The 25681-nt window shown below is 39.4% G+C and overlaps 1 protein-coding gene across 4 annotated transcripts in view; it reads right to left on the bottom strand.

Moving 5' to 3' along the window:
- The window catches only part of LOC108701689 (regulator of G-protein signaling 11), a 91731-nt gene that overhangs the window by 33627 nt on the left and 32423 nt on the right, over positions 1 to 25681 (bottom strand). For 3 of the 4 annotated variants that reach the window (XR_005964023.1, XM_041576046.1, XM_041576048.1), the window contains exons 8-11: positions 18287 to 18368; positions 14339 to 14407; positions 8894 to 8923; positions 8521 to 8582 (exon numbers count right to left, since the gene is read on the bottom strand). Coding sequence is in view for 3 of the 4 variants with exons in the window: in XM_041576046.1 (XP_041431980.1) it covers positions 8521 to 8582; positions 8894 to 8923; positions 14339 to 14407; positions 18287 to 18368 (243 nt within the window). In the remaining variant the exon portion in view is untranslated. The remainder of the gene's footprint in view (positions 1 to 8520; positions 8583 to 8893; positions 8924 to 14338; positions 14408 to 18286; positions 18369 to 25681) is intronic. The other variant, XM_041576047.1, reaches the window with a different exon arrangement.

Genomic DNA, 25681 nt, shown 5'->3' with positions numbered 1-25681 from the left:
CTATGGCGGCGCTATATTGACGATATCATACTGGTCTGGAGGGGTACTGAAAACACCCTAAAGGAATATGTTCAGTCCCTCAACCAGAATGATCTAAATCTGGAATTTACGTTAAATTACAGTGTTGAGAATATAAATTTTCTAGATTTAGAAATATATCGAAAAAACCAACAAATACACTTTAAGACCTATTTCAAGAGTGTGGATGCCAATAATTACGTGATGCCAAATAGCAATCACCATCCACAATGGGTAAATAGTATTCCATATAGCCAGATGTGCAGAATAAAGAAAAACTGTAGTGAAGAAGGAGAGATGAATAAACAATTGGATTTTGTGAGTAAAAGGTTCAAAGAGAGAGGTTATAAAGAAAATATAATTAACAAATCTAGAGAGAAGGTAAAAAATATAGAAAGAACAGATCTTCTAAATAAAAAAATAGAAAAAGGAGAAGAAAATTTGGAAATAATATTTTCAACTACTTATAACCCCCTAGCAGGAGAAGTCAAAAAAATTATAAAAAAACATTGGGGTATCCTAAAATGTGATGCCGAACTAGCCAACGTGATTCCAGACCAACCAAAAATAGTATTTAAACGTGCAAATAATTTACATCAAAAACTAGTGAACAGTTATTGTGATACTGATAAAACAAAAAAGAGAACAAAAGAATGCAGTTGGATAGGTTTCTTTCCTTGCTCCCTCTGTAAGGCCTGTAAATATGGGGTAAAGAAGAAATGCTTCACTTCAACAGTAAATAAACAGAAATTTGAGATCGAACAAAACATTAATTGTAGAACAAAAAATGTCATATATTGCCTACAATGTCCATGTGGATTACAATATGTGGGCAAGACAAATAGAGAATTAAGAGAACGGATCAGAGAGCATATTAATAATATAAAAAATGGTAAGGAAAATCATAGCGTCTCCAAACATTTTAAGGAACACCATAAAATGAACCCCACAGGTCTGACATATTGGGGTATAGAAGTTGTAAAAAATCAATGGAGAGGTGGAGACTTGATAAAAAAGACATTACAAAATGAGAGCAGATGGATATATAAATTGGAATCATATATTCCAAAGGGGTTAAACATTGATATCAACTTGAGGGCCTTTTTGTAAACTGACATATTGAATCAAGAGAGGAACACACAGATAAAAGAAAAACTCAAAAAAAAAAAAAAAAAAAAAAAAAAAAGAAAAAACTAGTCATTGTATGCAGTATATTTTGGAAAATACATTTGGTTTATTTGATGTACACTGTGAAATTGAGACTGAGAAACTGAAAAATATATGTGGGAGATATTGTAAAATCCCTTATGATAATGGTGTAATAACACAATGATGTTTGCATAAAATTGTGGTAACTATGGTATATAGGCATAACAACAGGCGGACCTCATCCTCAAGTGGGAGACCACCAAATAATGTAAGTAGAAAAAGCGGGTTGCTATAACAACCCGTCATGATTTGCGAAAACAGGAAGTACGCAGAGAGCGTTGCCATGGTAGCAGGACAGAGTAAAAGGCGCATTTGCGCAGAGAAGAACTGTAGCCTTGAGAAAGTCTTTTGAGACGAAACGCGTCGGCTTGTGGTGACGTCATCCAGAGGGGCCCAGCAGGACACGCTGTTTTATGCCGGCATCTTTTAAAATCTTTTTATACAGCGCAACATCTTTTAAGGACTGGGGAAAACCTGTGGATGAGTGACACGCTTGTTTTTAAAGAAACCCAATGTGAGTGTAATTTTAACTTGTATCTATGTAAATTAAAAACGGTTTTACACGATGTTAAGCCTGTTTTCGTAGAATTGATGTGGAGTGTACTTCGACTGAAGAGCTGTAATACCTTAATGCGAACAACTATTTTAAACGTTTGTAAGTATAAAACTTATAAACACGAAAGGTGAAATAATTGAAAGTGGTGAAGGCATATAGGGTGAACTGACCCCACCTGCGAAGGAGTGAAACTCCTAAAGAAACCTGTGACACAAAGGGTGTTTTTATTTAAAGGGAAATACTACACTATATATTACCATCTTTTTGCTTTTTTCCCCTCAAAGCTTTTAGCGCTGGTTTTTTTACTCAGAAATTTATTGACTTTCCGAAGGAGAACGGATATTGACCGGCAGAGGAGGGTGAACAGTGACACTTGGATACCTTTTTCTGTTTTAAGACTTTGAACTTCTCCAAAAATCCAAGGGACTCTGTAAGCATGTTTGCATTTAGACAATCTAAAAAACATGATCTGGACATTATATTTAAAAATGATAGTATTGATCTAAATGATAGTAGTAATTTCATTGATATTGAAATGTATGAAGATTTTAATGACTTAGAACACCTTATGGCTAAAGAGATGCGAATATGGTGGGAAAAGATCAGCCTTAGTAAATATATTGAAAATCAAATTACCCCAAGAGGGTTACGCATTAAAAAAGAACCCACATTTGGGAGGGATAATGTAGAATTCATAACAGAATGGAATGAGATATTGAATGGATGTACTGTCAAATTAATGCAGTTAATTATAAAACAAAGATCAAAGGAATTAAATGAGTATAATACAAAAATTGAACAACTGCAAAAAAAGTTAGGCCAGCACCAAGAATCAAGAGAATTTTCCAATTTGGAACAAACAATGATTGATAATTTGGAAAAATTGGAAAATCTAATAATAAAAGCTGCAGACAAGGGGGGTGGAATTGTCGTGATGGACAAAGAACAATACTTAAAAATGTGTAGAACTTTGATAGAAGATATAGAAACATATAAGGAATTAACAACAAATCCTACGGAAATATTTAGAAAAAAATTACATTGTATGCTAAATGAAGCAAGAGAAAATGAAATATTAAGTGAAACAGAATGGAAATATTTGAAGATCGATTACCCAGTTACCCCTGTGTTTTACTGTCTTCCAAAAATCCATAAGGATATTATTAATCCACCTGGAAGACCCATTATATCAGGTATAGGATCGCTTACGAGCAACCTATCACAATATATTGATAAAATGCTACAAAAACATGTAATTTCTCTTCCAGCCTATTTAAAAGATTCAACAGAGGTGATAAGGGTTTTTCAAAATTTAAAGTGGGAGCCAAATATGATATTGGCTACACTGGATGTGAAATCTTTATACACCTCTATAAGACACATTCAGGGCATTAAAGCAACAGCACACTTTTTAGAAAAGGATGATCAAATACCTACTATTCAAAAAGAATTTATTCTTAAGGGGATAGAGTTCATATTAGAACACAACTTCTTCTGGTTTCAGGATAGATACTACCTCCAGACATGCGGCACCGCCATGGGAACGAGGTTCGCACCAAGCTATGCAAATTTACATCTAGGATATTGGGAGGAAAACAACATAACCCCCAAATTGCAAGCTGGTGCGGATCTTGTCCTATGGCGGCGCTATATTGACGATATCATACTGGTCTGGAGGGGTACTGAAAACACCCTAAAGGAATATGTTCAGTCCCTCAACCAGAATGATCTAAATCTGGAATTTACGTTAAATTACAGTGTTGAGAATATAAATTTTCTAGATTTAGAAATATATCGAAAAAACCAACAAATACACTTTAAGACCTATTTCAAGAGTGTGGATGCCAATAATTACGTGATGCCAAATAGCAATCACCATCCACAATGGGTAAATAGTATTCCATATAGCCAGATGTGCAGAATAAAGAAAAACTGTAGTGAAGAAGGAGAGATGAATAAACAATTGGATTTTGTGAGTAAAAGGTTCAAAGAGAGAGGTTATAAAGAAAATATAATTAACAAATCTAGAGAGAAGGTAAAAAATATAGAAAGAACAGATCTTCTAAATAAAAAAATAGAAAAAGGAGAAGAAAATTTGGAAATAATATTTTCAACTACTTATAACCCCCTAGCAGGAGAAGTCAAAAAAATTATAAAAAAACATTGGGGTATCCTAAAATGTGATGCCGAACTAGCCAACGTGATTCCAGACCAACCAAAAATAGTATTTAAACGTGCAAATAATTTACATCAAAAACTAGTGAACAGTTATTGTGATACTGATAAAACAAAAAAGAGAACAAAAGAATGCAGTTGGATAGGTTTCTTTCCTTGCTCCCTCTGTAAGGCCTGTAAATATGGGGTAAAGAAGAAATGCTTCACTTCAACAGTAAATAAACAGAAATTTGAGATCGAACAAAACATTAATTGTAGAACAAAAAATGTCATATATTGCCTACAATGTCCATGTGGATTACAATATGTGGGCAAGACAAATAGAGAATTAAGAGAACGGATCAGAGAGCATATTAATAATATAAAAAATGGTAAGGAAAATCATAGCGTCTCCAAACATTTTAAGGAACACCATAAAATGAACCCCACAGGTCTGACATATTGGGGTATAGAAGTTGTAAAAAATCAATGGAGAGGTGGAGACTTGATAAAAAAGACATTACAAAATGAGAGCAGATGGATATATAAATTGGAATCATATATTCCAAAGGGGTTAAACATTGATATCAACTTGAGGGCCTTTTTGTAAACTGACATATTGAATCAAGAGAGGAACACACAGATAAAAGAAAAACTCAAAAAAAAAAAAAAAAAAAAAAAAAAAAGAAAAAACTAGTCATTGTATGCAGTATATTTTGGAAAATACATTTGGTTTATTTGATGTACACTGTGAAATTGAGACTGAGAAACTGAAAAATATATGTGGGAGATATTGTAAAATCCCTTATGATAATGGTGTAATAACACAATGATGTTTGCATAAAATTGTGGTAACTATGGTATATAGGCATAACAACAGGCGGACCTCATCCTCAAGTGGGAGACCACCAAATAATGTAAGTAGAAAAAGCGGGTTGCTATAACAACCCGTCATGATTTGCGAAAACAGGAAGTACGCAGAGAGCGTTGCCATGGTAGCAGGACAGAGTAAAAGGCGCATTTGCGCAGAGAAGAACTGTAGCCTTGAGAAAGTCTTTTGAGACGAAACGCGTCGGCTTGTGGTGACGTCATCCAGAGGGGCCCAGCAGGACACGCTGTTTTATGCCGGCATCTTTTAAAATCTTTTTATACAGCGCAACATCTTTTAAGGACTGGGGAAAACCTGTGGATGAGTGACACGCTTGTTTTTAAAGAAACCCAATGTGAGTGTAATTTTAACTTGTATCTATGTAAATTAAAAACGGTTTTACACGATGTTAAGCCTGTTTTCGTAGAATTGATGTGGAGTGTACTTCGACTGAAGAGCTGTAATACCTTAATGCGAACAACTATTTTAAACGTTTGTAAGTATAAAACTTATAAACACGAAAGGTGAAATAATTGAAAGTGGTGAAGGCATATAGGGTGAACTGACCCCACCTGCGAAGGAGTGAAACTCCTAAAGAAACCTGTGACACAAAGGGTGTTTTTATTTAAAGGGAAATACTACACTATATATTACCATCTTTTTGCTTTTTTCCCCTCAAAGCTTTTAGCGCTGGTTTTTTTACTCAGAAATTTACATGCTCTGTGCTGCTGTCACTTACTGAGCTTAGGGACCCACTCACAATATACAGTACACATAGAATAGAAATGTCACAATATAAGGCTGATTAGTAATTAATACAGGTAATTACTACATGGCAGCACAGAAACCAGTGCAATTAGCATCAGAATTTAATAATCAGCAAACCTGTAGCATCAGCTTATATTACAGGGGAAGCTCATTTTCTGCTGGATAATTAGTGACGACCCCTAAGCTTAGCTTCTCAACAGCCAATCAGAGCCCACTGAGCATGTGAGTGTCACAGACACTTTCCAAGATGGTGACCCCCTGTGACAAGTTTGAAGTCCCGGATCATTGCTGCTATTGACAAGCTGAAACTTTAGGCTGGGGCAATAAGTTCGCTATATAAAAGATGGCATTTTTAGACATATTCCTTTTAGGGTTTAGTTCTCCTTTAATTTGCTCAAGGGCTCCATAGACTTGCATGTAAAACAATTTTAATATAATCTGGCCCTCAAACCTCAGCCCACTAGCTGCAACAAGTTGAAGGATACACCCATCCCTGAATCTCAACTCATCTATCAAGTACAGTATATTCAATGAACCTTCATCCAACTTTTAGACCACTTTCTGTTTTTTTCTTCCACTGACATTTAGTTAAATCCACTTGAAAAAGGGCACTAATCTGTCAAAGTCAACCTTTAAGTCAGTTCTAGTATTGCTTTTATTTACTGTTCCATGTCGGAAGGACTCCATTGCTGGAGGGATATGACTTTCCGGGTTCTGCGGAATTAACTTCTTTATTTGTTTAGAATGGATGAATACATTTGACTGAATTTGTAGCCACTCGGGAAGAATTATACCTGGCATCATTGCTCTGGATAGTGACTATGTCTGTGGTAGCTCACAAAGTATATGGCAGGTATCCATACCCCAAGCCCCCCAACGAAGGAAATAAACTGTATCAAATAACATGATCAAATATCTTCTATATATTATAATGTATTGTATAATGAAGTTTAGAATTGTAGGGATCTGTAAATAGGGTTGCCACCCGGTAAAACACCAGCGAGGGCTGGGGCTGGTGTTACAAATTTACCGGCAATGTAGTTGCCGTTAAATTTGTAAATACCCTTAAGATTAGCCCTTGGCCCCCCCCCCCCAATCTACACGACGCTTACAGGACCAGTAACATCAAAAAAAATTTAAATAAAATTCGTTAGTATGCATAAAAAAAACACCAAGACAAATTAAACTTAAAAATCTCAAATTCTTTATTAAAGGACAAGTAAACCTTTAAAATATGTGAATGTAAAATTGATGAGGGGGCTATTCTGAGCACTTTTGTCATTTACATTCATTATTTATTTTCTTTTCATTCCAAGATATTAAAGGATACATGTACTGTTAACATGAATGAATTTTGTTACAATAGCGCCACCTGCTGGTCATTTTCCCACCAGTCTGACCACCAAGTAGTCAAGGAAGTTGTCAGAAAAGAGACAGAGACTGCTCTGATGTTCTTCTGCTTAGGAAAGATTTGAGAAAGTTTTCTAATTTTTTCCCTACAACAGCGCCACCTGCTGGTCATTTTCCAACCAGTCTGACCACCAAGTAGTCAAGGAAGTTGTCAGAAAAGAGACAGAGACTGCTCTGATGTTCTTCTGCTTAGGAAAGATTTGAGAAAGGTTTTTAATTTTTTTCCTAAGCAGAAGAACATCAGAGCAGCCTCTTTCTTTCTCCTGACAACTTCCTTGACTACTTGGTGGTCAGACTGGTGGGAAAATGACCAGCAGGTGGCGCTGTTGTAACAAAATTCATTCATATTAACAGCACATGTATCCTTTAATATCTTGGAATGAAAAGAAAATAAATAATGAATGGAAATGACAAAAGTGCTTAGAATAGCCCCCTTATCAATTTTACATTCACTTATTTTTAAGGTTTACTTATACTTTAAGAAATAACTTTCCGAAACTCGGCTTGCACTCCTCTTCAGAAAGCGATCGGGCGATCCATCGTATGGCGCTCGATTTCTCCTCCCTGTCCCTGCCTTCCTTATATGAGATAGCCAGGGAGGAGAAATCGAGTGGCGCACGATGGATGGTCGCCGTTTCGCCTTTGGAAAGTTATTTCTTTATAAAGGCTTTGCGATTTTAAAGTTAAATTTGTCTTGGTGTTTTTTTTCTGTGTATACTAACGAATTTTTAAAGAATGATTTTGATGTTACTGGTCCTTTAGCTTTTTTCTTCAGGATCGCTCCATAACCCATCCTCAAGCCATTGCGTGCAGTGCCCCACCCCCTCTACATCATTACCACACCCCTTTATGCCACTGCCATGCCCCTTTTAGGTTACTGCCCCTACTGGCTGGTAAGTATTCTTTTAAAAGGTGGCAACCCTATCTGTAAATGATCGTCCCTGCAACTAAGATTTCTTCCTTAAAGGAACAGTGACACCAAAAAATGAAAGCATTTTAAAGTAATTAATATATATTATATATTAAAGAGCACAGGTTACATAGCAAATAACAAATAAGCCCTCTCCAATACAATACAATATGGTGGTTTATCTGTTATCTGCTGTGTATGGTAGGTGGCACTGGATGGCATATCTGTCATAGCCTATGGCAGCACAAGATATAATTAAACCCCTGAAGAAGTGTTATTGCTGTGTCCACGTCTCTACTAGGTAACAATGGAGAAACGTTGAGGAGCATTTTTGGAAAGAGATTTTTTGCATTTACAGCCTTTAATAAACCCCGCCTCCTCTTGTTAAGAACCACAAGAATAGAGGAAACAAGCCAATCTCTTATAGGTTGAAACTCAAGTTAATTTTATATGGAACAGGAATGTCAGCCCTTCCTTGGTTCCTATATTACTTGATAAGGAGAGCACTAAATCCAAAGAATCCACCTTGTTAACATGAAAAGCTACTTTTTCATTGATACGCAACAGCACCTTCCATTCATCTGCTGATTGGAGAAGTACTTCACTGGCCTCTGTTGTGTCTCTTACCCTTCGAGGCAGATTGAAGACTTCACTCTCGTTCTTCCCATGGCTTTCTGCAAGTATTCCATCTGAATGAAAGCAAGAGACTGTATTCATTATTTACTACATTGCGTATTATCTCTTTTTCTTTTGGGGATGTCTAAAAGGCTACAGTTATCCTGAGGGCTGGAAGATACAGCTACAAGTAGGTGTGGTTACGATGCCATTGTGTTATATCACTTTCTCAAAAGTGGGCTGGACTGATGGGGCACTTGAAAATATCTTGTTGGGACCCATGACTGAAGCCCTCTCTCCCTGCTGGCTATGATCTGTAGGCCCCCACACCCTCCTAATGGCTAGAATCTGTAGGCCCCCACAACCTTCTGCTTCTGATACTTACCTCCCTTTTATAAAAATCAATATTCTTTCCCTAGAAATAAACATATAAATAAAGATCATTTTTCTTCCAAACCTTAATACTGTCTTATATAATGACAAATAATATCTTGGATTCCTAGCAATTCATTTATAGAACACAATTGCCATGTCTTTTTCCCACAATGCACCATTTTCCCTGAATTCCAGTGTCAGACTATATATATATATATATATATATATATATATATATATATATATATATATATATATATATATACACACAGGGAACTCTGAGTATCACTCATGTATTATAAGGGGTAATGTACCCCTACTGTAAATGATAAGGATATTAGAAGTCACTGAGGGGTTCTGTGACCATATAAAGGCACAAGGCTGCAGGCTGAGTTATACAGGGAACTCTGAGTATCACTCATGTATTATAAGGGATAATGTACCCCCTACTGTAAATGATAAGGATATTAGAAGTCACTGAGGGGTTCTGTGACCATATAAAGGCACAAGGCTGCAGGCTGAGTTATACAGGGAACTCTGAGTATCACTCATGTATTATAAGGGATAATGTACCCCCTACTGTAAATGATAAGGATATTAGAAGTCACTGAGGGGTTGTTCTGTGACCATATAAAGGCACAAGGCTGCAGGCTGAGTTATACAGGGAACTCTGAGTATCACTCATGTATTATAAGGGATAATGTACCCCTACTGTAAATGATAAGGATATTAGAAGTCACTGAGGGGTTCTGTGACCATATAAAGGCACAAGGCTGCAGGCTGAGTTATACAGGGAACTCTGAGTATCACTCATGTATTATAAGGTATAATGTACCCCCTACTATATATTAAAAGGATATTAGAAGTCACTGAGGGGTTCTGTGACCATATAAAGGCACAAGGCTGCAGGCTGAGTTATACAGGGAACTCTGAGTATCACTCATGTATTATAAGGGATAATGTACCCCCTACTGTAAATGATAAGGATATTAGAAGTCACTGAGGGGTTGTTCTGTGACCATAAAAGGCACAAGGCTGCAGGCTGAGTTATACAGGGAACTCTGAGTATCACTCATGTATTATAAGGGATAATGTACCCCCTACTGTAAATGATAAGGATATTAGAAGTCACTGAGGGGTTCTGTGACCATATAAAGGCACAAGGCTGCAGGCTGAGTTATACAGGGAACTCTCAGTATCACTGATGTATTATAAGGGATAATGTACCCCCTACTGTAAATGATAAGGATATTAGAAGTCACTGAGGGGTTGTTCTGTGACCATAAAAGGCACAAGGCTGCAGGCTGAGTTATACAGGGAACTCTGAGTATCACTCATGTATTATAAGGGATAATGTACCCCTACTGTAAATGATAAGGATATTAGAAGTCACTGAGGGATTCTGCGACCATATAAAGGCACAAGGCTGCAGGCTGAGTTATACAGGGAACTCTCAGTATCACTCATGTATTATAAGGGATAATGTACCCCCTACTGTAAATGATAAGGATATTAGAAGTCACTGAGGGGTTGTTCTGTGACCATAAAAGGCACAAGGCTGCAGGCTGAGTTATACAGGGAACTCTATGTATCACTCATGTATTATAAGGGATAATGTACCCCCTACTGTAAATGATAAGGATATTAGAAGTCACTGAGGGGTTCTGTGACCATATAAAGGCACAAGGCTGCAGGCTGAGTTATACAGGGAACTCTGAGTATCACTCATGTATTATAAGGGATAATGTACCCCCTACTGTAAATGATAAGGATATTAGAAGTCACTGAGGGGTTCTGTGACCATATAAAGGCACAAGGCTGCAGGCTGAGTTATACAGGGAACTCTGAATATCACTCATGTATTATAAGGTATAATGTACCCCCTACTATATATTAAAAGGATATATAAGATATATCATTGGGGAGATGTGACAAAGGAACAAGGCCGCAGAAAAGTTTGAAACTTGAAGGAGACTTCTAATATCTCTATATTATTATTATTACTGATGACATCACTAAGCACCAAGTGTAAGTTTATAATTGACAGGATGTATTTATGTTTTATTGTATAAAATAATTATAAATGCAATCAGTGTTTAGATGTTGGGCACAGAAAAGAAGAAGAGAATTTATATATATATGTAATTTTCCCCCAGAATGCATGCTGTGTCCATAAATAGTAAAATGATATGAATCGTGTGATATAAGGTTCCCTGTCACATTTGTATGTAGAATCTGTACGGCTGACAAATCAATTCCAGCATTTTAGGACCATAGACTCATAGATATTTCTAAATGACCCAAAGTTTTGTGTATATTTATGGGGGGGGGGGCTGGAGTGAGATATAAAAAAATCCAATTATTGCAAATAATACAGAGTTTAGGTTTCCTGTGAACAATCCTAAAAAGAATCAGCTTTGAAGATTGGTATTGCTATGGCAACAGAGATTGTGAGAAAGCAGCGGAGTTGTGGGCTCTGTTTCTTGTGCTGAGCAATATTGTCTTCTAGGAGAAGCCGCTGGCACCACATTTACAATTCAGATTTTGCTTCATTGCAGGGTTAAAGGGGAAATACACTTCCTATGAAACTTTCCCATTTCACTTTTACTTTTAGTTCTGCAAAAACAGCAAGTTAACTTTTTTAATCGTATGATGTAGAGAGTGATATTCTGAGACAATATACAATTGGTCTTCATTTTTTATTATTAGTGGTTTTTGAGTTATTTAGCTTCTTATTTAGAAGCTCTCCAGTTTGCAATCTCTGCACTCTGGTTGTTAGGGTACAAATTCCCCTAGCAACCATGCACTGATTTGAATAAGAGACTGGAATATGAATAGGAGAGGCCTGAACAGAAAGATGAGCAAAATAAAATAAAAAGTAGCAATAACAATAATACATGTGTAGCCTTATAGAACATTTGTTTTTTCAATGGGGTCAGTGACCCCCATTTGGAAGCTGGAGAAGAAGGAAAATAATTTAAAAAACTATTTAATAAATGAAGGCAAATTGACGTAACTAGAGGGGGGAGGGCCCTGGCGCAGGACGTGCAGCTGGGCCCCGCCCCCCTCCGTACGGCCGGAAGCGGCCGCATTTACGGCCACATTTTCCTTAGAAGAGAGTGGCGTGCGAGCTGCCGGGGGGCCCTGAGGGGGGTGCGGGCCCTGGCCACTGATAACAGACTAAAAGTTAACTCAAAAGTGAACCACCCGTTTAATGCTCCACATGTAAATATCCGTATGAGACTGGAGCAGAGGATCTCAAGAACCCCAAGTGAGCCCACGTACCTGTAGGATCTGATTTTTGCTGAAGTTGCTACACACCGAGGTGAGATTTACCTGAATACATTAACCCTCCGTTCTATAGATGACAACATTCTAAATTTTGACGGATACTTTTTGCCATAATTAAATTACATGCAGTGAACAATAGATTTCTATGCAATTGGTCAGTTTAAATAGACTGGGATATTTTCAGAGATCGCAAATGCCTGTTCAAAGCATGGGGTTTATCTGATGGGAATGAGGAATATGCCGAAATCCAGCATTGCAGCATTCTGTACAAGGGTGGAGTAAAAACAGCTATTTATCTGGAAAGAAATGTTAAAATCATTGGGGAGTTGCCAAATGTTAGTCTAAATGGTATAAACACTTGCCTGATACCCTGGGCCAGTGCTCAGGTTACCAGAAAACTGCCCGGCCAGTGTGTGTGTGTGTATGTGTGTGTGTGTGTGTGTGTGTGTGTGTGTGTGTATGTGTATGTGTGTGTGTGTGTGTGTGTGTGTGTGTGTTTGTGTGTATATGTGTGTGTGTGTGCGTGCAGTTGAATGAAAACTGGACGTTTTCACTCAACTGCACATGTGCCAGCCCCGGGCCATGGAACAAAGAGGATCAATATATGGTGCTAGCAGGGGTGCTTAGCCAATGAGGCAGCAGCGCCCCACTAGGTACCAGGAGCGGCAAAAATGCTGCTTCTGGTACTTTAAGAGCGAATTTCCGGGGGAGGGGGGGCAGCAGCAACTGCTGCTGCCTCAGACGGCGGAGGGGCCAGGATCGCCCCTGGGTGCTAGCTGATATTAACCCCCGCACCAGTGTCGCTTTTCTGTTAACAGGATCACCAGCCCAGGGCATCAGGTAAGTGAAGACAGTCACTGGGGGTGCCTAACATTTGGCACCCCCAGTGATTTCAGCTTTCCTTTCCGTCATTGTATGTATTCAAAAGGAAAGGGAAAGGTCTGCAATGAAAACTTTGTGCCCCTCTCAACAACTGCTGTTTACTCATGGAGAGAAGAAGAGGAAGGAAGGAAGGAAGGAAGGAAGGAAGGAAGGAAGGAAGGAAGGAAGGAAGGAAGGAAGGAAGGAAGGAAAAAGAAGAAGGAAGAAAGGTAGGAATTAAGGAAGTAGAAAGGAAGAAAGGAAAGAAGGAAGAGAAAAGAGAAAGGAAGACAAGGAAGGAAGAAAATGAAAACGAGGAAGGAAGGAAGGAAGGAAGGAAGGAAGGAAGGAAGGAAGGAAGGAAGGAAGGAAGGAAGGAAGGAAGGAAGGAAGGAAGGAAGGAAGGAAGGAAAAAAAGAACAGGAGGAAGGAGAGGGAGTAAGTATGGAAGATAAGGAAGAATAGGAAGGAAAGAAAGAAGAAAAATGAGAAAGGAAGAATAGAAGGAATTAAGAAAGGGAGGAAGGAAGAAAATGAAAGAAGGAAGAAAAAAGAGAAAGGAAGACAAGGAAGAAAGAAAAGGAAAAAGAGGAAGGAAGGAAGGAAGGAAGGAATAAAGAGAAAGGACAGAGGGAAAGAAAGAAGAGACAAGAAGGAAGAAGAGGAAGGAATAAAAGGAAAAAGAGAACAAAAGGAAATAGAGTAAGTACAGGAAGGAAGAAAAGGAAAAAGAGAACAAGAGGAAGGAGAGGAATGAAGGATGGAAGATAAGGAAGAAGAGGAAGGAAAGAAGGAAGGAAGATAAGGAAGAAGAGGAAGGAAGGAAGGAAGGAAGGAAGGAAGGAAGGAAGGAAGGAAGGAAGGAAGGAAGGAAGGAAGGAAGGAAGGAAGGAAGGAAGAAAAGGAAGAGGAAGGAGAGCAATGAAGGAAGGAAGGAGAGGAAGGGCCCAAAGAAACCTATTATGATATGTTGGGCATTAGAATATAGAAAATGAGACAAAGGAACAAATAGAGAGTGGGGAGAGAGGCAGAAAATACTGGCACAGATAGGGGCCACCATTATGAGGAACAGGTTGGAGTGCTGTAAGCGGCCTGGACTGCTGCAAAAGGGACAAAGCTAGTAAGGGTAGATTAGATGTTGTTGGCTAGATTGGGGTAAGGTTGGTTGGGCTGGAGCATGGTCAGACAGGCGTATGAATGGAGATGAATTGTTACAGTTGGCCAGTGTGGCACAAGATACACTAACTGCCTCATCTCAAATGTTGTTTCAGAAAAGGGACAAAAAGCAAAGTGTGGTACTTACAAGCTGCATTGTCCCCGCACAAGCGTTTCCTCTCTCCGGCCCTTGTTCCATCACATTCAGGCAACCAGGCTGCAAATCAATATCATCACATCAATGTTAAACTGTAGAACCTCCGAAAACACTGCTGGTTTGAGAGATGAATCAAAACACAACCAGGTTTCTCATAGAAGTCACTTACTAAGGCTCATGTTCAGAGGAAACTGCATATTATCTTCATAATGGAATCCTGCTAATATATTGGAAATGCCATTTTCACTTGAAGGGGTGGTTCACCTTTATGATGACTTTTAGTATACTATAGAATGGCTAATTCTCAGCAACTTTTCATTTTTCCTTTTTTTATAGTTTTAGAATTATTTGCCTCCTTCTTCTGACTCTTTCCAGCTTTCAGATGGGGATCACTGACCCCATCTAAAAAACAAATTGCTCTGTAAGGCTACACTTTTATAGTTATTGCTACTTTTTATTACTCATCTTTCTATTCAGTGTCTCTGCTATTCATATTCCAGTCTCTTATTCAAATCAATGCATGGTTGCTAGGGGAATTTGGACCCTGGCAACCAGATAGCTGAAACTGCAAACTGGAGAGCTGCTGAATAAAAAGCTAAATAACTCAAAAAACAAAAATAATAAAAGACGGAAACCAAATGCAAATTGTCTCAGAATATCACTCTCTACATCATACTAACAGTTAACTCAAAGGTGAACAAGTCCAATGACCCTGGCCCCAAGCGGTAGAGCATTAAGAGGTTCAAAAAAACTTTTTTGACACCCCCCCCCCCACCGAATCTATAAAACAGGAAGCTTAGTTACTTCATTACATCACATTGAGGATGTAAACCCCAACATAAAGGGGCAAATTTACTTATGGTCGAATATCGAGGGTTAATTAACCCTCGATATTCGACTGCTGAATTGAAATCCTTCAACTTCGAACATCGCGCATTTCCTACGATCGTACGTTCAAAGGAAAAATCGAACGATTCGAAGGATTTTAATCCATCGATCGAAGGATTTTCATTTGATCAGAAAATTGTTAGGAAGCCTATGGGGACCTTCCCCATTTACTAACATTGACTTCGGTAGCTTTTAGGTGGCGAACTAGGGGGTCGAAGGTTTGTTTTAAAGAGACAGTACTTCGACTATCGAATGGTCGAATAGTCGAACGTTTTTTAGTTCGAATCATTCGTAATCAGTCGTAGTCGAAGGTCGAAGTTGCCCATTCGATGGTCGAAGTGGCCAAAAAAAAACATTCGAAAATTCAAAGTTTTTTTTCTTCTATTCCTTCACGGCCAAATCCTTCTGCCCAGCCGAACCAAATCCGAATCCATGTGCATATGCAAATTAGGGGTGGGGAGGGAAATTGCATGACTTCTGGTCACAAAACAAGGAAGTAAAATTAGGATATGCAAATTAGGATTTGGATTCAGTTCGTTATTCAGCCGAATCTTTTGCGAAGGATTCGTGGGTTCGGCTAGTGGAGTCTATGTATCCCTAAAAAAAACATTTTTAATGTAATCACTATTAAAAGCCGTTTCTGTCCCTTTCTATTCTCTGTACTGCTGCCTCTGACTGTTGAAACAATGTAGCAGAAGCTGGTGGAACTAACAGCCAAAAATACCCAAAACGTGAGCGTCCCCCTGCCTTTCTTGCCTTTAATTTGTTTCATACATTAGCGTTGGGCTTTGGAAACCACAACAATTTTTTTCTTATTTCTGCCCCACTGGTAAACGTCCCCCTCTTGGCCACTTACCACCTCCCATTCTCATTATTGCAATGTACTATATGAGGACTCAAGTTATAAAGTGAAAATATTATCAGCTGAGCCTTATAATTAAACCCCTTATCAGCTGCTCTGCAAACCCTTCATCATTTTCCTGACGTCTCCATTGCCCAATAAATTCCTTTTTGGATGCCCTCCAAGGCACGTACTAAATTTAGGAAGTCACAAAAAAAAAAAGAATAAACAAAACTACTAGCAGCATTTTTGGGGGGGGGGTTGCACTGCAGAAAGTGACTTCTGCACATTTAATTATATGAGAGTGACAAAAAAAAGGCTTTAATTAATATTCTACCAGAGGCTTTAAGCTGTTGCTGAGCAATATGCTTTTACTGGCTGTTTGAAGGCTGGCGTTTGGGAACATAAAAGGGCAGAGGGAGAGGTCGCACACATACACGCGAAATCGCCTTTATAGATCTTCCGTTTAACGTCAGTTCAAATCAGGGGGAAAAAGCGAATCCGGCAGCCCCATAAAAAAAATAAAAAAAGGAGAGAAGAGCGTGGGAGAAATTATGCTTAAAAGATCCCCCGAGGAGGACAGATGTGTGTGCTACGTTTATGGCTCTGCCACGGAAAGTCTGCTAAAAAGAAAGGTTAGAACAACAAATCAAGCAGAAATAAATAGGAATGGGCCGAGCCGATGTCCTTGGATTTATGAAGTTAGAACTGACTTTTGAGTTTCTTGCTGCAATACTGTGTATAAACCCAATTCTGTCTGGGCAGTCCCTGGATTAACATTAAACTGGAAAAAAAAGGCATCTGACCCTTTCTTAAATCTATCTACTGTATCCGCCAGTACAACTGCTTTAGGGAGAGAATTTCACAACTTCACTGCTCTCTCTTTAAAGTATTAAAGGATAACTTAAGCTCACCAAAGCTTTTGGTTAGAGATGATATACATTATGTTTTGGGCTTAAATGCCAGCCCAAGGTCCCCACAGCCCTTTAACAGTCAGGATTTGTCTCTTCAACTTTTCTACTGATTCCCAGCACATACTTTTTATATACAATATAACATTCACAATACAAGGCTGATTAGTAATTAATTCAGTCACATGACATGGCAGCATAGAAACCAGCGCATTTTGTGTTACAAATGATTCCTGCTCTAGGTCCTGAAGCTATGGCAGAAATATCTTTATTTTCTGCAAATGTTTTGACCATTTACCTCAAGCCCTAAGTTTAGATCGGCAGCCCAGAGCACTCTGAGCATGAGCAGTGCCACTGACACTCAAAAGATGGACTAACAAGATCCAAGATGGAGAGCTACTGGGAGTAAATTTGAAGTGCCAGATCATTACTGTTATAGAGATGCTGAACCCATGAGCTGGTAGAATAAGTTCAGGATATTAAAAAGAACATTTCAGCCAACATTTCTTTTTTAGGCTTTTAGTCCTCCTTTAAAGGGGATGTTCACCTTTAAATTAACTTTTGGTATGATGTAGACAGTGATATTCTGAAATCATCTGCATTTGGTTTTAGTTTTTTATTATCTGTGATTTTTGAGTTATTTAGCTTTTTATTCAGCAGCTCTGCAGTTTGCAATTTCAGCAATCTGGTTGCTGGGGTACAAATTACCATAGCAACCATGCCTTGATTTGAACAAGAGACTTGGATATGAATAGGAGAGGCCTGAATAGAAATATTAGTAATAAAAAGTAGCAATAGAGGGGGTCAGTGAATGCTGTAAAGAGTCAAAAGACGGTGGCAAATAATTCAAAAACTATAAAAAAAGAAAAAAATGAAGGCCAATTGAAAAGTTGCTATTCAAGTTAACTGAAAGGTGAACCACCCTTTAAAGGATATCTTTGGATAATTGCTGGTGATGAAGGTACCAGATAGTTTATTCTGCTTATATAATCATAGATTGTGATCACACTCACCCCTTTGCCAGTGTAAGCTGATGCCGTATTCAGCACATGTACATCATCTAGAGCAGGGGTCCCCAACCACCGGGCCTTGAACTGGGCCGCCGAGCCTAGGGGAAAGTAACGCGGTGCGGCGAATTGGACGCCGGTACGCCGAATTGGACACTGGCGCTACAGTATTGGACGCCTGCACTCCAGAATTGGACGCCGACCCCCTCCCGACCCCTCCTGACCCCCCCAGCCCCCCCTTCCCCGGCCAAAAAAGGTTGGGGACCCCTGATCTAGAGCACAGGAAACTCACCGATGGTTTGCTGACAAGCCAGTAAGCCTGTTCCTGACATTCAATAACAATACGGTCTCCTTTCCTTCGTTGCTTGGCCGCCCTGCAAGACATAAACCAGAGATGCCAATGTCACACTTGAGACGGCTTAGCCAGGAAGAGTTGACATGAGCTGGGCAACAGCAGTAGAGAAGCCCCATCACGGTCCTACATTTACCTCTTTGGTCTCTTAGCCAAGTGAAGCCAAGGACAATACTTTTCATTGGGAGCTTCCATTCTTTGTTGGACATGCTCCTTATAAACTGAACCCTCTGTTGGACCCGGCAAAACAGGTAGGGTCACAAATTTAATGAAATCTAATGGGATCAGGCTCAATTATTTCTTAACATTATGTTGTTTACCAGAAAAGGATCTAGATTTATTTGGTCTGAGCAGAGAAAGCCATTGATCATTTTCACTACAACCAGGCCCAGTTTCCAGGCCGAGGCACCGACATACCGCTGGGTACTAGCGCATTACAGCTGCGCACCACCTCCCTCCGATTGCGTGCACATGAGTTGGAGCGCTGGGGATTGCGGAAGTACGCATCCCGAACGCTCTGTAGGTTGTGGCTGGCCGGCATGCCACCCCTAAAATCTTGCCTCACCACAAATCTGGGCCTGACTACAACCACTCGTATCTTTTTCACTTTATCGGGGTCAATAGTGATGTGCAGGCCATCCCGATACCCGTGGGACCCACTGGTCTGGCGGGTTTGGGCCCACACTCTTCTTCGCGGGTCAAATGCCGGCTTCCGAGTTCCGGGTTCTTCCTTTATAGACGCTGCACCTGCTCGCCCCGTCCCTTTTGTGACATCATCGGCGGCGCGGGTCTATAAAAGGAGCCCAGAAGTCGTGCTCGGGCGCGGATGACATCACTAGGGGTCAACTCATGTGATTTTGGCATCCTCCATGTTTTCTGGATGATTAGAGTTTCAGCGGTTTTTTTTCTATTTCCTAGAAGACAATTTTGCTGGTTAAGAAGAACAGAATCAGAGGCAACTTACCCAGACATCCCAGTGAAATTAATTTCAGAGCCCATCTATGCAACACGCAACCAATTCCCCCCCCCCCCCCCCCACATACACACAAATACTTTGGCAGTCAAGAGGGAGTGTGTGGAAGGAGAAGCCCGGATTTGTGGAAAGGTCACAAAGGCCTAGGAAGGCAGAATTCTAGGGGTGGTACAGTATGTCTCTCATGCTTGACAAAGGGGCGTGACCCCGAAACGTTGCACCTGCACTGCATTAAAAAATTGCAAGGGCTTGCCCTGCAGCTTCAAATCCTGTGTGCCGGTGTGCTTTTTCGTAAACAGTATGTCTCTCAGCCACATCGCAATGGGCTCGCAAACACTGAGGAAATGCGGGAGATTTGCTACAACTTTAAATCTCCCGCCCACCAATCCTCATGCTCCAGACTTGACGAGATTAGGCGAAAGGGGGAGGGGGGGCGATGAGTGGTTCTGGCCTAGGGGCACACTATGTATAAATCAGGCTCTGGACATGGGTCCTTGCTGGGCCACTCTCTTTCCCTGCAGTGCTGAGTTATGCTAAGAATTAAATAAGCCTACTTGACTCACTCTTAACAAAAGTGTTTCAAATTTTTGGCTCGTGACCCACCATGAAGTATTATTGCTCTAAAGGTCTGGTAATAGTATAGTTGCCAGCTCAGCCCCCCAGACCTCCAAACAGTGGCGTAACTAGATATTACTGGGCCCCACAGCAAATTATTTTTCAGGCCCCCAATTATCTTTAGAGGTTGACTTGTTTTACCAATATTTATTGAAGCTGTACATGAATTGGGGTCTCATTGGGCCCCTATACCTCCTGGCCCCCCTGCAGCCACAGGGTCTGCTTCCTCTATAGTTACGCCCCTGCCTCCAAAAATAGGCCAGATACCTTTCATACAGGTCATGTCAGTCATGACTCCCAATGGGTGTCCCTAGGGCCCCAGTATGAAACAATCACTGGAGAGGTGGTGGTGTCCATGTATTGACCTTAATAAACCAATGGATCTTACATTGTATGGCCAGTTTTACCAAAACTCTGCTATTTTATCTTTTAGGGATGAACAAATCCACTATTTTGGATTCAGCCGAACCCCAGAATCCTTTGCAAAAGATTAGGACAAATACCGAATCTAATCCAAATCCTAATTTGCATATGCAAATTAGTATTGGGAAAGAGGAAAACATTTTTTACTTCCTCCTTTTGTGACAAAAAGTCAAGCGATTTCCCTTTCCCATATGCAAATTAGGATGTGGATTCGGTTTGGCAGGCAGAAGGATCTGGCCGAATCCGATTCCTGCTGAAAAAGGCCGAATCCTGGCCGAATCCCGAACAGAATCCTGAATTTGGTGCATCCCTAATATCTTTTATAGCATACATTAGTCTTGGATATTTCTTCGTTCATTATAAAAAGCTCCCACTTGATAGAGGATGAGCCCCTGGGACCAACGAACAAAGCGAAAAAAATAAAAATTCTGGTCCAAGACAGAGCTAATACCTTAAAGGGATCCTGTCATCAGAAAACATGTTTTTTTCAAAACACATCAGTAAATAGTGCTGCTCCAGCAGAATTCTGCACTGAAATCCATTTCTCAAAAGAGCAAACAGATTTTTTTATATTCAATTTTGAAATCTGACATGGGGCTAGACATTTTGTCAATTTCCCAGTTGCCCCTGGTCATGTGACTTGTGCCTGCACTTTAGGAGAGAAATGCTTTCTGGCAGGCTGCTCTTTTTACTTCTCAATGTAACTGAAGGAGTCTCAGTGGGACATGAGTTTTTACTAATGAGTGTTGTTCTTAGATCTAACAGGCAGCTGTTTTCTTGTGTTAGGGAGCTGCTATCTGGTTACCTTCCCATTGTTCTGTTGTATGGCTGCTGGTGGTAAAAGGGAGGGGGTTGATATCACTCCAACTTGCAGTACAGCAGTAAAGAGTGATTGAAGTTTATCAGAGCACAAGTCACATGACTTGGGGCAGCTGGGAAATTGACAACATGTCTAGCCCCATGTCAGATTTCAAAATTGAATATAAAAAAAATCTGTTTGCTCTTTTGAGAAATGGATTTCAGTGCAGAATTCTGCTGGAGCAGCACTATTAACTGATTCATTTTGAATTTTTTTTTTCCCCATGACAGTATCCCTTTAATGTGAGCTGTTAATGTGCATTGATCATCTGACTGTGTGCACCCAACTCTAATCGATTTTTCTATTCTATATTTTCTTTGCACATTATAGAATTGATGAACCAAAAAAAAAAAATAAAACCCCAAAAATTAGGAGTTGGAAAAAGAGAGAAAAGAGAAACTTTTCTGGCTTAGAAAACAATAAAAAACTATGGGAAGTTATTACATTTTAGCTTTGGTATCGTAAGCGTTTTATTCTACTCTCATTAGTTCTCCTGTAAAGCCCTCGGCAACTTTTATTTTGATTTAGCTTTCACTGTTGGCCTCTTTCACTGTACAGCAGTGTCGAGATGGTGCAGAGTGAATAAATAAATTGTAATAACAATATAACAATAATTAGTGCTTATGGCTTGGCTCCCCAACTGGCGCTCTCACTCCGCGCCGCTTTCAGATTAGCCAACGTAACTGCCTACACAGTGGACCACTTTAATTAAAGCAAAAGTCATTTTGGTTGTCCTACATGAGTAAGTTTTATAAATGGCAGCCATAAAGGGCAATTCATGTTTCACCTGGACATTAAGCATGAGCAGGATGTAACCAATGGGAAAACTCTAAAGGAGCAATCACAAATAAGGTCCAAACTGCTGCAGTGTTGCCTTAGAACCCAACAATCCATTATTACTTAACGCAATTACAAAGAACTGAGGTTGTGTGATGATGACATCACATGGAGATAGAGCCATGATGTCATTGTTCTACAAGAAGAAGAAGAGAGATGGAAAAAGATAAGAAGGGATGTCTAGGGGGAATTCTAGGGGGGTACCCTGTTATACATAAATTAGGGATGCACCAAATTAATAATTTGTGAATCAGACCATTTACTCCACAAAAAAATAATGAAATAAATCGAATTTGCAAAAAACAAAAAAAATCATCTATAAACCAAAAAGATGGGCAGGTTAAGCGATCTACAGGTTTAAATTCACATTGACTTTAGAGGACTTATTTACGCCTGCAGTTGCGATAAATGATATAAATGATTGCAGTTGCTTCTCAAAGTGACGACATTCAGCAATTTTAGTGATTAGATGCCAATGTAGCGGACAGTCTTTCCGGATGAAACAATAGTAAGTGTGGCAGTTGAAGCTGAAGAAGAACCCTGGAACTGCCGCTACTATAAAGGTTCATGAGAAGAAATTGTGCATTTTGGGTAAAAAAAAACCCAAAGGGGATATGCATTGGAAATTAAACTTTGCCAACTGCACTTCTTTAACTAAATGAGTCCTTAAAGGGGTGATTCACATTTAAAGGAACAATAACACCAAACAATTAAAGTGTTTTAAAGTAATGCAAATATGATGTGCTGTTGCCCTGCAATTGTACTGGTGGGTTTGATTCAGACCCTCAACTGTAGTTTATATAAATAAGCTGCTGTGTAGCAATGGGGGCAGCCATTCAAGCACAGGATACACAGTAGATAACAGATGGGATTGTTCAGAACTTATCTGTTATCTACTTTGTATCCTGTGCTTGAATGGCTGCCCCCATGGCTACACAGCAGCTTGTTTATATAAACTATAGTTGTACTTATCTGTTATCTACTGTGTATCTTGTGCTTGAATGGCTGCCCCCATGGCTACACAGCAGCTTGTTTATATAAACTATAGTAGTACTTATCTGTTATCTACTGTATATCCTGTGCTTGAATGGCTGCCCCCATGGCTACACAGCAGCTTGTTTATATAAACTATAGTAGTGCTTATCTGTTATCTACTGTGTATCCTGTGCTTGAATGGCTGTCCCCATGGCTACACAGCAGCTTGTTTATATAAACTATAGTAGTACTTATCTGTTATCTACTGTGTATTCTGTGCTTGAATGGCTGCCCCTATGGCTACACAGCAGCTTGTTTATATAAACTATAGTAGTACTTATCTGTTATCTACTGTGTATTCTGTGCTTGAATGGCTGCCCCTATGGCTACACAGCAGCTTGTTTATATAAACTATAGTAGTGTTTCTGAAGCAAACACACCAGTTTTACCAGTGAAGAGCAAAACTACATTACATCCTCATTCCTTTAAAACACTTAAATTTTTTGGTGTTACTGTTCCTTTAAGTTAACTTTTAGTATTTTATAGAATGACCACTTCCAAGCAACTTTTCAACTTGTCTTTATTATGGGGCCACTGACCCCATCTAAAAAACAAATGCTCTGTAATACTACAAATGCATTGTTATTGCTATTTTTTATTACTCCTCTTTCTATTCTTGCCCCGGGTTCAGACTGGTGAAAACCTATGGCCTGCTACCATTACTGAACTCTGCTTTTCTCCCAGCCCCCCTGATCTGGTCTGGCCGGGGGGAAAGGAGAAGTGAGTGTCTGGGTGGGGGAGCAGGTCTGGGCTGGCGGGGTCAATGAAGACCAGGTCTCACCGGGTTTTTTCCTGGTGTCCTGCTGGCCCAGTTTGACACTGTCTGGCCCTCTCCTACTCACATTCAAATCAATACATGGTTGCTAGGGTGAGTTGGACCCTAGCAACCATATTATAGAAACTGCAAACTGGACAGCTACTGAACTCAAAAAGCACAAATAATAAAAAATTAAAACCAATAGCAAATTATCTCATAATATCGCTCTCTACGTTATACTATAAGTTAACTCAAAGGTGAACCACCCCTTTCAGCAAAATTGAAACCAAACCCTAAAGATTCAGCCAAGTCCATATATAGGCAGGAAAACTTTCCTATATAAGATCACATATTCCATGCGGCGGCAGGATCTAGGAATTTCCAGATGAACTGGTGACATTATCCTGCTGATTCCAGCCAACAACCTCATGCCATGACTAAGTGCAAGTGACTTGTAATGAAGCTCATTATAATTAACATGACAGCAGTTCCTAACAGTTACACGCCTGAGCCATGGCTGCTATTTATCCACAGTCATGTTCCTTCTTCGGAATTGTGTCTCTCAAAATGCTATATTCTTACTAGTTATTTGATTGGACACCAAGCTGTGCTTCTTATTGGCTGTGCAGAGAAGTCACGTCCCCCGAGGTTCAGGACTGGATGCAGAGCTGGGCAGAGAATATACATGGAACAAGACACCTTGGGCAGAGAATATACACTTTACTCTTTGAGAATTGACCTATTGTATCTCAGCTTGGGCCCCTGTTTTCTTATATTACTTTGGCTTTGATAAACGGGGAGGCCAATTTAGTAAAGGTCCTATTTTAGAGATACTAGAGTTTGTTGAAACCTCAATTAAACTCGTTTGCTCTAGAAATGCCATGAAAGTTGTTGAAAGATTCCAATAGAAAAAATAGGAACTCAAAAAGATTTGCTAAAAAATACTAAAACTAAAATTTAAGTTTTTTGGACAATAAGGGGACTATTTATTAAAGGTCGAGTTGTGTTTTCCCGAAAAATGTGGGTTTTTCTTAGGCAGTTTCACTAAAAGTTCGATAAAAAAAAAACTAGAATTTTTCATGATTTATTATGCCCCGAAGCTTCTGAAATCCGGAATCCGAAAATACTCCAGCCAAAACCTGTTGAGGTCATGTAGAAGTCAAGAGGTCCCTTGAACCATTTGAAGATGTTTCGGATTTTTTACACTGATTTGTGCTTGAAAACTAAATAAATTTGCGGCATTCAAGTTTTTTCATAAATAATCAAACATTAGAGTTGTGAGTTAGAAGTTACAAGGTAGAAAAAAACTCACAGACTGAACCTTTGATAAATAATACTCTTAATAGTGAAAAAAACTAGAAAACCTCTAAAACTCTATATGGCTAAAAAAAAAAGGCAGATAGAAAAAATCGGTGTAAAAAAATGTTGCACCTCGAGAGGTTTTAGCTGGAGTGTTTTCAGATTTTTAGCAGGTTTGGGGTATAATAAATCTCTAAAAATCCATTTTTTTCTCCCTAGTGCTTCCTTTTAAAAACTCGACCAGAAAAATTTGAGGTTTAATAAATAGGCCCCTAAATAGATCTTGAGGGATGCATCGAATCCAGGATCCAGCCAAATCCCAGCACTTTTTCCAGGATTCAGATTTACCCCAATTCAAGTTTATCGCTGCAAAAACACCCAAAATCAAGTTTTCACATTTTTTTCTATTCCTTTTATTTCCGCAGAAAAATAAAAAACATTGGCTTGCTCTAAAAACAGCATCCAGTGATGAACCTCGAAGTAAGTTTTCTCCACAGCTAATTGGGATGCTAGCTTGGTGTCAATTCGGGTAAATGC

Source organism: Xenopus laevis, chromosome 9_10L, assembly GCF_017654675.1.
Source record: "Xenopus laevis strain J_2021 chromosome 9_10L, Xenopus_laevis_v10.1, whole genome shotgun sequence".
Classification (NCBI taxonomy): domain Eukaryota; kingdom Metazoa; phylum Chordata; class Amphibia; order Anura; family Pipidae; genus Xenopus; species Xenopus laevis.
This window is presented reverse-complemented; position numbering and strand designations above follow the sequence as displayed.